At 42.3% G+C, this 12562-nt stretch overlaps 1 protein-coding gene across 2 annotated transcripts in view; it reads left to right on the top strand.

Annotated features, from left to right (window-relative positions):
* The first annotated feature begins 1811 nt into the window (after positions 1 to 1811).
* The window catches only part of ubn2a (ubinuclein 2a), a 20797-nt gene continuing 10046 nt past the window's right edge, over positions 1812 to 12562 (top strand). For both annotated transcript variants that reach the window (XM_042225754.1, XM_005934479.3), the window contains exons 1-8: positions 1812 to 2399; positions 3213 to 3329; positions 4860 to 4961; positions 5804 to 5914; positions 7790 to 7893; positions 9480 to 10032; positions 11594 to 11664; positions 11960 to 12089. In XM_042225754.1, coding sequence (XP_042081688.1) covers positions 2097 to 2399; positions 3213 to 3329; positions 4860 to 4961; positions 5804 to 5914; positions 7790 to 7893; positions 9480 to 10032; positions 11594 to 11664; positions 11960 to 12089 — 1491 coding nt within the window. In that variant the 5' untranslated portion in view covers positions 1812 to 2096. The remainder of the gene's footprint in view (positions 2400 to 3212; positions 3330 to 4859; positions 4962 to 5803; positions 5915 to 7789; positions 7894 to 9479; positions 10033 to 11593; positions 11665 to 11959; positions 12090 to 12562) is intronic.

Here is a 12562-nt window from a genome sequence, read left to right as displayed (position 1 = left end):
TCGGGCTACTCCCTCTAAACAGAGCACAAAATGAAACCAGTGACCATTGAACTGGTCTCTGTGAAACCCAGCGAGGTGCCGTTTCAGTTGCAAATTTTACAAAGCAATCTATCAGGACCACCACCCAACCCCCTCCAATACAGAGTGAGAAAAGTGGGGAGGGGCTGACAGGGACCTGGGAACAAACTTTTACCCGGGGGGTTTGCAGCAGGCTAATTGAGACGTGGTTTCCATGCAGTAACCGTGTGCATTTTTATCCCTAACCCCCCTGTCGTAGGTAGACTTTGTCATAGATTTTGATTGGCTGTAGTTTACAAATGTGACCACATGTCAAGTCAAGTCAAAAAACTTATTAAGATAGATGTGAGAGGTGTTGACCACAAACTAATGTGCACATCTACGGGGGCATCCCTGTGGAAAGCCAGAGATGACTAGCAGACAGAAAAGCAGCTGAATTAACAGCTTTAACAGCTATCAGAGATTACAGAAGAGTACGAACAAAAACTTTACTCTTTACTGCATTTACTTAGTGAGACTTTGAAAGATTGCATTCAAATAAAAAGTTTTCCATTTGCATAAGCCATACCACACCTTTAACCTGCAGAGGCTGATTGTGTTGATGTGAAAGACAATTCAAGTCGAATATATTTGTATAGGACAAAAGACAATTCAGTGTGCTTCACAGACAGAGAAATATAAAACTATAAATATTATAGTCATGCTAAAAATTAACGAAAAGATTAAAACATGCAGGAAAAGCATACAGGATTACAGGGTTAAGAGGTTGAAGACACAAAGCCTTGATTTGAAAAGGTGTTCATTTATTTACAGTTTTATTATTTAGGCAAAGAATATTTTTCAAACTCTGACTTCATCTCACAGTGACTCCTTATGAGGAATTTGGCTAAAGCCAAACCTACAAAATAAATATGTATATGATTGAACTTTTTCTTTTCATCTGGATTCTTTAGGCCTGAAACAGTTTATCTACTTTATCTACTTTCCCCCCATATTTGTCACACGTACGTGTTTCAGCTCATCAAACATATTTTAAAAGCTAAACCTACCTGGCATGTGTGAAAAAGTATCCCTGCCCTAAACCTAATACCTGTTCGTGCCACCCTTGGCAGCAAGAACTGCAGTCTAGTGTTTCTGGCAATAAATGCTTCTCATCATTGTGGAGGAATCATGGCCCACATTATTTTAGTTTTAGTTTTGGAGTGGCCTTTGACTAGGGGGGAGTTACTTTTTCCACACAGGGCCCCTTGATAAATTAAATCATAATTTAAAAACTGCATTTTGGATTTACTCTTATCTTTGACAGGAAGGAGGAAAATACTTTTCTTAGAGTATATGTGAACACGCGTTTTATTGGGATTCTGCTTACAGTGTGCATCAACAGGTAGATAAATCAGCTGGTTTAGGATGGTTATCTGAAGCAGCCAATCATCTGGCTCGCCTTCTTCCCTTTTACGATTTGATGTTTGAGAGTGAGCGCGTGCAAGAATGCACGATTCAGCGTTTTTTCCCCTGAATAGACTAAATGAAAAGGTCCAGGTGAGAGCTGTGGATTCAAACACGGTACACAGCACACGGCACGCGGTCAGAGTCCCCACACAGCCTGTCCTTCACTCACACACTTTATAAAGGTCATTATTGTACTGATGGTGTTGTGATTATAGCCTGTTGTGACAGAGGCGGGTTTAGGATCGGGCCACGCGCTGATTGGACACGATGACCCCCCTGTGGCACTGTGCTTCCGTTTAGTGCGTACGCGCAGGCGCAGCGACCCCTCTCTCTTCTGATTTTTATTTACTCCCGAAACCCAAGATGGCTCCTGTGAATGTCTCAGTCCCATAGCAAATCGAGGATGCGAGTAGCTGCCGAAAAAACAACTTTTCCCCGAGCGTCGCATCCCCTGGAGTTTAATCCGTATGCCGCGGAGGAGGCTGTAACGTCCGCGTAGGCACCGAGCAGCCGTCGGAGCTCCGCGAAACCGCCTTCAATCCACCAATTTGGAGTAGTTTCGCGAAGTAGCTCTTCTCCTCGCTGTCGCTGTCTGTCCGGAGCGAGGTTCAGGCAGGCAGCTCATCCAAATGGCCGAACCGAGAAAAGTGCAGTTTGTCACCCTCTCGGCCTTCACAGCTGGAGCCGCCGCGGAGTCCAGGAAACGGCGGCTGGAGGATGAGGCCGACTTCAACTTCGACAGAGCCGGGGAGGTCGAGGCAGCGACCGGGGCAGGAGGTGCCGCCAGCAACGGTCGCCTCGTTAAAACCGGCGACAGGGACAAGGCTGCAGCCGAAAAGAGGGCGACCGTGAGGCTAAACCTGCCCCTGTCCGAGCCTGACGACCGCTCGTCCGCCGAGTTTAATTACGGGGAACTCATCCAGAACCTCCAGGTAGGATCTCCGAGTTTAAGCAGCATTACGAGGCCGGGGGAGAGAGAGTGGAGCCGGAGTTAATTTATCGCTCTTGGAAGTGTTTGTGTGGACTTGTTTGCTAAGTTAGCTGGAGAGGGGGGTGCACCTTGTGTTTCGATGGCATAGCGTGGTTGAAACTGACCAGCACAAAAGAGAGCAGCATTTCTTCATCTTCTTTTTTAATCCAACACGTCCAACTTCTGCTGAGCTCTCACAGATTCTAGCTTTTTAAATCAGAGGGCTGGGAGACCTCCTCCCCCGCCTCTCTTCCACATGTAGAGAGGGATGAAGCTGGTCTTGTGCTGCTTTGCTACCTGTGTCCTTTCCACTCAGGCTTGCCCAGCAACAGCCCAGTCACACAGCCATTACAGCACTTGGAAATGCCACATGCAGTTTGGCCCTCTGGCAGCGGCTGATAGATAGATGAGAGAGCATTGCTGATGGAAGTACCAGGATGTAACATGGGAGTGAGGCAAATGTCAGCAGTGAGATCAAAGACAAGCTCGCCACATTGTCAATCTGTGCACATCTGGATCATCTGGTTTCTGCTTATAAACCAAAAGTTAATTAAATATTTCTTACTCGGGGCCAAACAGTAGTCCTGCCAGCACCGTGTTGGGAATATTTTGAGCATTTGTACCAGCACTCACTTGCAGCTGTTCACTTATTTAAGGCTGCTGTGATAATATGTTGATACATTTCTGATTGGACTGAGTCACTGCAACTGTTTGACTTTGCCCCAGGGGTCCGATCATTCCTGTTCACTGTTTTGTTGTTCAAATTTTCTTCCAGGCAAAGAATAATGCTCCAAGTTTGACTTCAGCCCGCAATCCCGATGACCCATTCAATGATGAGGAGAGAGAGCGGCTCCAGGTTGAAGCCCTGGCTAAGAAGTTTGAAAATAAATATGTGAGTGGTTTGATTTATTTTTTTAAAATTCCACGTTTGTTGTAGGATTTTTCAATGAGGATCAAATTTCACAGCTGAAAAGTAAATCTTTAAATTAGTGGTGGTTTCTAAATAATGTTAAAGGGCCTCATTATACTGTCTGCTCGTACAGTCATGGACATTGATATTAAATGTGGACAGGTTTCATAAAATCACGTGTCTGTAAACTACTGTGGTCACCTTAGCCACACAACTCTGTGGGGACAGAAGCTCCACCCACCTGAGGTTCAAACCTTTTGATTGTCAATGACAGCCAATCAGAAGAAAGCCGACTTAAAGCAGTGGTTCTTGAACAATGGGCTGTATAGCTGGTAACCAAGTGACAAATATGAAGTGAATGATTGTGATTATTAATTATTTATTTATTTATTTATTTATTAAGAAAAACCAAAGAGCTTTCTGATCCTACTCCATTGACCTTTAATTTAACAAAAAATCATCTTGGATTTTTTTTTAATATTACTGATTAATAAAAATTGTGGTGTGGAGCACAAACTGTCTGGCTGCTGAATGTCAGAATATGTTGGAGAACCACTGGGTTAAAGGAAGTGGGAAGGATAAGCAAAGATTATTTTGAGCTGCGAATCATGCTAAGCTACTCTACACTCTAGCACTAAAAATATGGATCTGAAAATTAGTTTTCTGGAAATCAAAGCTTGTTCGAGCCACTGAAATAAACGTTTAACATATATAAATCAAAATTTCAGGTTGTTACCTAAAATGTCCAGGTGGGTTTTCTAAACTTAGAAGAAATTAATGACATTTTGAATTGCAGAGTTGAAGTTTTGAGGTATTAACATTAAATTTATGACTTATGGATAGCAAAGTGTTCTTTCAGTAGTGTAAATAAGTTTTTGTGCACAAGTCCACTTTAATAATGTTTTTCTTGCTCTGTAGCTCAACGGCTCACGCACAGATATGTGTGTGCCAATAAGCTGATGGTCACTAATTTTTATTAGTTAAACATATTAGTGTTAGTTTTAATAACTTATGGTTTTTAAGTTTAAGTTAAGCTACACTTATTTCCAAAAGTTTTATGGGATGCTTGGTATTTCCAGACTCTTGTTTTGTAATGAAAAAACTGTCAAACCTCGAGTGAATTATTGCTTCTATCTAAGGTTTCAGCACTACAGGGTCTTTGTGGCAGATATTTCATATTTAAGCAATAAACTGTACAGAAATATTCATGCTTATTACTGTTTGTGCCATATATCTTTAAGTTAAAAGACAAATTATCCGTTGATTTTGTTTTTAAAATAATTAGGTGAAGTGATTTATCCATCAGACTGGATTTGTTTCTGTGGGGGTCCAAGTGTGTTTGTTTGCACTCATCAGAGCGCCAAACGTCCCAAAAACAAAAGTATTACAAATATTTCCTCAGTTCTCACTGTGCTAATGTTTTATGGTTTCGGGTTATGTGAGGATTACAGAGAAGAAAACTGTTGTGTTCTGCGTATAAATGAAAATTAAATTCTATGAAAAACGTTTTAGGGGAACGTGGGGAAGAAGAAGAGGAAGGATCGAATGCAAGATCTGATCGATATTGGGTTTGGCTACGATGAGACAGACCCCTTTATAGACAACTCTGAGGCTGTGAGTATTCCTTTCTTCATGACTAACGAGGTGTTTTTTCCCTCTCGTGTGTCTGTTTTCTAAGACTTTCATGTAGTGGAGTGTCTGAGTTTGTCTCTATAATAATGTGGCACGCTAGTCTCCTCGCTCCCTTATTATCTGCTGATTTATTTGATGTCCTCGTTACGCTCCTGAACTGCTGCTGTTTGGTCTCGATGTGTGGAGGTAGACATTATCCCTCTGTGGTTAAATATTTATTTCCTGCCTTGATGTTTCCAAACTGTACGTTCAGTGGCACTTCTAAAGATAGACAGTTGTCCTTTATTAAACCAACCTGAGACTGCAGTCTAAAACAGTCCTCATGACTCATGAAGACGTCCGTGCTCCTTGTGTCCAAACAGGAATACGTTGTTGTTGTTGTCTCAGTGTTTATAACTCAGTATTCGGAGGATGTCACTCTCTGTCTGGCTGTAATAGCTAGAATTATGCTCTTTTATGGATTCCCTGCCATTATATGATATTTGTCTTGGTGTTTTTAAATAGCTATCCTCTCTGCTCACAAATTGGCTGCACACTGTTTGACTTATTTCTTTCCCCCTTTTTGTTTTGATATGTGCCATGATGGGAAAATTGTTTTCATCTGTGGCCCGGAGGGGATTGGGATTCTTTTACTGATTTATTTATTTCTGGCTCACAGTTAACACCCTCAGTTTCACTGACCAGCAGCTGCTTGGTGACACATTACCAGTTACTCAAAATGTTTTTAAAGCTGCAGACAGCTGCGGTGCAAGTGGCATTATTCTTTACCAGAGTCGTGTAAATTCACACTGAGACTTGTCTTCCTTTGTTAATGTTTTCCTCAGTATGACGAGCTGGTGCCCGCCTCGCTCACCACAAAGCTGGGGGGATTTTACATCAACACTGGCACGCTGCAGTTCAGAGCGGCCTCTGAATCAGAGGGAGAGGAGGACAAGGTGAGACTACCTGAGCATATTTCAATATTTCGGTGTTTGAGTCAGTTAAATGGAATTCGACTCCAAAGGGTGATAAATTAAGACCTTCAGTGGTTCTTAATTTAAAGATAAGAAAGCCAGCACAATAAATACACCCTCACCATTAAAATCCAGATGCAACAATAAACTGTTAAATAAATACTAAAACCCTAAAAGAGAAAGACTAACTTTACGCCTCAAAGTCTGCTGGATCACTCCGCTGGTAAACTTTGTCTGTAGCGTGTTTCGTGCAGTTCAGAGTGCTTTACTGGTGACTGACAGGCTGATAGCAAAAGAAAAAAAAGAACAATGTGCAGATAATCAATTCAAATAAAATCAAAACATGAAGCATCAAAGAAAGAAACTCAGTTGCAACATAGCGTTAGGTCCACAACCTGCTGGGCAGTCTTTGGGTTTTGCCTCTGTGCACCACCACAATGGATTTTAAACCAAACAATCAGGATGTGACTTAAGTTTGATTTAAGAGGATTAACACAAATTTAGCATTTACTGTTAAGGATCAACAGACACTTTTTTTTAAGTGTTTCTGATTTTTTTTTTTCAAAGTCAAAAGTAACTGAACAAACTGACATCCATGGAGGTCACTAAATCCCGTTTTGTCTCTTGAGATGCTCTGCTAGGCCTTTCCTGCAGTCCCCTTCACTTACTGCTGTTTGTGGGTCGTTTGGCATTCAGTTTTGTATTTAATAATTCTTCTTTTTCAGAAGTGTGCAGGCAGTGCAGAGATTTTCCTTTCAAAGTCAAAATTGGTCTTCCTGCATCTTCTGTTCATGAAGGCATCTCTTGATTGTAGATCTTAGCAATGATTCAAGCACCAGCTTGAAAGTTTTTCTTGACTTTGGTTAGAAGTTGCAAAGTTCTTTTTCTTGACCATGGAAATAATTCTGTGGCCTTTCAGGACTTTTGGTGTCGCTGGGCTGGTTAGTGCACTCATCCTTTGTACTGTATTGTAGATTGGCTGCTCTTAAATTTTTATTTTATTTTTTAAACCAGTCTGACAGGTTTATTTGTTTTTTTTCCACTTAATGATGGCCTCTCTTACTTATACTCACATCTCTTAAAGTGAAAAGCTATGAAGTAATAGTAGTAATAATAATAATAAGGGGGATTTTGTATAAACCAAAAAAATTCTCTAATTAATAAACACTTAAACATGTCGTAAACGCCCTTCAATTAAAACTGAAAGTCTGCACTTAAGTCACATTCTGATTGGCTGATTTAAAATCCGTACCGTAGCCAATTAATATGGACAAAGACACGAGTCTCATGTTATCAGGACGGCAACGAAATGCATGACGTAACTCAGAGTGATGGAAAAATGCAAATGTACTACAGCACACCAAGATGTCAGTCACCATAAAAACATGGCGGGCGGGCGGCGGGGCAGAGGAAATGAAACGTCAGCTTTGTCTGGTTCCCAGGTTGTTCTTGCCATGAAATTTAAAGGGTAAACAAACATACCTGGTTCGCGTCAGCATGTTGGTGTGATGATGTTAGAATGTAGCTTTTAATGTTTTTATTTTTTTATTTCCCAAACACAAAACAAATCTGCCTGTACCAAGTTTAATGACCCAGGGCGACTGCAAGGTGCTCAAACTTTGAGCTAAACCCCGTTAACTGAACTCTACTTATCAGACCATGTGACACTGCAGTCCTAACATCCAGCAAGAGCCCGTTTTTCATCTGGGTTAGCAAGATACAGTGTTGACAGCATCACTCAACACATCAATAAGAGCATACTGATCCGCACGGAGCGCTGCTCACACCGAATTCGTTATCAGTCATTGTCTGCTGTTTATCTGAATTAATGAGCGTATGTTGTTGTGGCTTTTTCAGAAGCTGAATGACAACAGCGAGCAGGTGATCAAGAGGAGGAAGAAGAAAGAAGGAAACGCTCTGGAGGAGAAGAGCACGAAGAAGAATAAAGTACCCAAACAGGGGTGAGAACCGTGGCTGTGTAATATTACTCCCTGTCCGTTTGTGTCGGGGCTTGTGTGGTTTTTATTATTAAGCTCAATGAGAGGCTTATGAAAAGCTGAGCAAGCCAAAACTCTTGAATTGAAGGACATCGCTTTGCATGCAGCTCTCAGAAAATATTCCTAATCAGGTGATTTATTCTGAAGATGTGTCTCTTCCTGTATATATGGACAGGCTGTTTCTCCTGACCTTTTTAGACACCCAGTGATTTGTGGGCCACCACAAATATGCAACGAGGCATCTGTGTGCTCTTAACCCCTCTAACAAACCGCCACGCTGTGTGACATTACACCCCTCTGCTTTTCTGTGGACGCTCTCGTACGTCTATCACGAGGCAGGGGTGCTTATTGAGACTTGCTCGCAGCTGCTGTGACAAGCAAGCCACCTTCTAGGAAATGCTCCATTATCTATGCTCGTATATGCCGAATACTCCAACAACCCTCCATCCTGAATACTACGTCTAAAAATAGCCACAGCTATTGCCATTGTGCCATTGCTAAATGGATGATGTTATATATGGGAGTGTATGTGTGTCAGACCTTTGAGAGCAGACTGCAGGTTAATCCCATTGAATCCCCACACTTTTGCCTCATATCTGTCTTTGTCAGCACGTGTCGATGCCTCAGTTTGTCTGTGAAAAGATCGTTATTGGTGCCTTGTCCTACGTGGGCCGGTGAGTTTAAGATTTTTCAAAATGGAGTGGACTCGCCTGGTTTCAGACCTCAAAACAGCCGCCCACATTTCAGATTTGCTTAAGCATTCAGATGGGTTTACTGCAACCCCTTTATGGTTGTTTGCAGCAGCTGGAGAGGCAGTTGGCTAATCAGAGCTTAGAAGGTGGGATTAAGAGCACGGGCATCATCTTCCTCCAAAGCTACATTAATGAAAACTAGTTACAAGAAAATGGTTAAGTTTAATTTAAAATGACTTTTGTGCAACTTTCATGACCTTTTGTTAAAGCAGCGTAAAGGTGAGAAAGATTTGAGAATAAGGAATTGGGCTTTGGAAAGTTTTTTTTTTTTTTTTTGACTGTCTCTTTGAACTTGTAGGTATTTTCTGTGAATGTTGAACTTTTGAATTAAAGTGATATTGATTAACTTTGCCCCTGATATGTTTGTGAATGTAAATCAGCCAGATGAGGCTGTATTCAAGGTTTGAGAAACCTGAGCAAGCTGCCTTTGTCACTGCAAATGACACCAGCATGGATATTTTATTGAGTTTTGTGATTTTGATAGTTCTTTGAGTTCTTCTTTATATGTTTTGGATACAAATGTGGATGTAATCCAGTGGCTCTGAAACAGTGATGTGGGGCACAGAGTCACGGCAGAGGGAGCATAGACAATCAGGGGGAAATGGAGTGAAACTGGTCAATGATTCATCAAGAAGAAAAAAGATGAACGTCGCTGACCTTAGTTTCAATAAATTCAGCTTGGGTCCATCTTTCTTTTTAATGATTGACTGAAAATTGTAGGTGTGACCTGTTTGGGCTCTGAATGAAAGAAAATTTTAAGAAGCACTGCAGTCATCATGTTTTCGTTTCCCTCAACAGAGTCACAGCTCTCAGCCTCCACCGACCGGAGAAGAAGAAGAGAAAGAAGCTGATAAAGGACTCTCTGTATCTAGCGACCATGCTCCGCCGCTTCACCCGCGAGAAGGAAGAGATGAGGAAAAGAAACCCCAACATGGCTCACTCTGGCCTGGCAGGAAGCGTGGCTAACAAGCCCCACTCTGGCAATACAACGAACCACCTGTTATCTTCTAACTCCACCCACCTGCAGGACAACACAGCCGCCAACGACCTCTCACTGGCAGACCTCACCTCGGACCCCGCTGTGATGTCACTGCTGGGCTCAGCCAACGAGAAGGAGCTACAGGACCTCCTGGGCGACCTGGACTTCAGCTTGTTGGACACCGACCAGCAGCACGCCATGGCGACAGCCAGAGAGAATGGCATACTGGGAGTCGGTGTGCCAACTCATAAAGCGGTAGGAGGAGGTGGCCAAGGGCGTGGCCCGGGGCCCTCCAGCAGACTGTTTTCGCCGCCTCCGCTTCCCAATGGACTGCCTGCTCCTCTTATTAAACGCATCGAGGACCTGCGGGTGGTGAGTCAGCTGTAGGCTGTTAGTGGGCGACTGCAATTACCTGTGAAACCTCTTCACTGAAGTTAAACACAAATGCCATTCAGTTGAGGAAGTGGCAGAGGATGTTTATTGTTTCTGTTTAGTCCGGAGAGAAAAGTCTCTAAAGCGTTGGAGAAATGTGGCTCAACGCTGAGCCCTGAGGGGGTTTTATGTAACTAAAACAGCAGCAGACCTCTCACCACTACCTCTTCAACATATACTTATGTTCTCGTTGCTCTTATATCTGAGAGCCGCCCATCTTTTTATAGATGTTGGTAAACATGTAAGGAGAGGTAGGAAAACAATGGAGGATTGATGCATTCAGAGGTGGAGAAGAGCAGACTGAGCCAGAGGGGAAAAATAAAAATAGTGGTAAAATATATTTGTTTTTGTTGTTGATTCAAAGATAACATGAGGGGAGTATTTTCTTTAAATGTGGACCTATTATGCTTTCCTTTTAAATTTTCTATACACACGGTTACCACAGACAGCACTTAAAAACATAGCCACAGATTCAAATAATGAGATCAGTATGTCCAAGTAATCCCTGTAACACTGCTCCAAACCCTGTTTTCAATATTTTTTTCTGCTCTTGGCTCTTTATGATGTCAGAAAGAGCAGATATCCCTTATATGGCACACAAGCTTCACTTACCTGCTATTTAGACCTGTTTGTGAGGGGCAGCCAATCAGAAGAAAGTTTGCTTAAGGAGCAAGCCACCCAGTGTAAAGCTGCTATAGTGAAGTCAGCTCTTACCAATGGTTGCCCCTCGCAGAGCCCAGTGCTGCTGGAGGCTTCTGCCTGTTAAAAGGGAGTTTTTCCTTCCTACTGTGGCTCATTGTGGCTCATCTGATTGTTGTCATCTTCTCTGTATTATTAATATGCAGCACCTTGAGGCAACTGCTGTTGTGATTTGGTGCTTAATAATTAAAACTTGAATTGAATCAACAATTAAAAAAATATGGTGACTTTGATACAGTAAGGTTCCTATTGACTTCAGGTCACGGACAGGGTTGGTGTTCGGCGCTGTAAGAACCCACATATTTTATTTTTCCTTTGCTGGTGGCCACACAGGCTTGCAGAGAAGTAACAGGCTATGAGCATTATTAGTGTAGACTGCAGCTGAATCTGGTGTCATAACTAATACTGAAAAGTAAGAAGCAGGGCAGTGAAGAGAGGTTTTCTGCAGTAACATCACAGCAAGAGTGAGGTTTTTTTGTTTTTTAATTGATCGAGTAAATTGTACACTTTCTAAACACAAGGAATACAGGCCAAAAATGACACCAAATCATGCTGTTGTTTGGGAAGTGTAACTCTTCTTCATGTTGTTCTTTTAGTCGTTTGGTCTGTGCTAAAGTTACATCGACACTTTTCAGCTGAGCTCAAATTCCACTTTAACCATAATTGCTTACAGGTTTATTGTTATATTTAGAGTCATGTATAGCTGTGTGGAGGTAGAGGAGTGTTTGCACACTGCAGTGTTGTATATGTATTTACAGCGTATGGCACAGTGCTCTATGCTGACTCAACCTTTCTCCCACAGGCTTCGCGGCAGTTTGATCAGGAGGGCAGGAAGAAATTTTTCACCCTGGACATGAATAACATTCTCCTGGAGTGAGTAGGACAGCTTTTAAATCACCGTCAGCCAAATCCCAGCACACTCTTCTCCATTTCCCTTTTTCTTTCTTTTTTCTTTTTTGGAAGCAGATTTCCCTCGTCACCTCTGCTGCTGCCATCTTTAAGTGTTTTGTTTTCTGTCCGTCTTTCATTTTCTTCAGTAATGACATGCTTCTCATTTCAATCACCCTGCTTTCATTCCTCTGGCACTTCCGTCTTTTCTCTTGTCTCGTCTCTTTTGTTTCTTTTTACCGCTTTTCTGACAATCTGGACTTTCTCTCCCTTCTCTCAGTATTGAGCTGCAGGTCCAAGAGCAGCCTCCCGAGGTCCGCTCAGAAATCTACTCCCACATGGAGGCGTTTGTGCCGTGCAACAAAGAGGCGCTCCTCAAACGCCTGAAGAAGCTCAGCCTGAACATCCAGGTGAGTTAAAGCTTTACTGTGGAGGAGAGGAAGCTGTGAATCCTCACTCTGATCTAAAAAGTGATTGAGTGCAGGAGGAGGGGGGTGTCCTTCTTCAGCCTTTATTATTGCTCTGTGGCCACTAAAAGATTCAGGAGGGGCTTTGAAAATCTCACCACGCAGCGTGGCTCAAATCTGGCCTTCTTTAACACATCCTGCAGGTCAGTGTGTGATTTGGGTGGGTGTCCAGTTTTTTCTTTTCCTGAAAGTCAAAAATTGCCCCTAAAACAGACGACCCATAAAGAGTGCAATGATCAAAAATTACTGTTAGATGTTTAGTGTAGAGACATAAAGCAAAGGAAAAAAAGGACTGGATTGGTCAAAGATGACACGGTTTTGACCTTTTTTTAATTTTTTTTACTCTTCTGTGATAAATGAATATCTTTTGATCCTTTAACTACGGAGCCCCCCAGGGGACATGGGAGAAAAAAAAA

Source organism: Haplochromis burtoni, unplaced genomic scaffold (genome assembly GCF_018398535.1).
Source record: "Haplochromis burtoni strain Fernald_Lab_line unplaced genomic scaffold, NCSU_Asbu1 Contig_181, whole genome shotgun sequence".
Lineage (NCBI taxonomy): Eukaryota > Metazoa > Chordata > Actinopteri > Cichliformes > Cichlidae > Haplochromis > Haplochromis burtoni.
The sequence above is the reverse complement of the archived record's forward strand: the minus strand, read 5'-3'. Positions and strand labels throughout refer to the sequence as shown.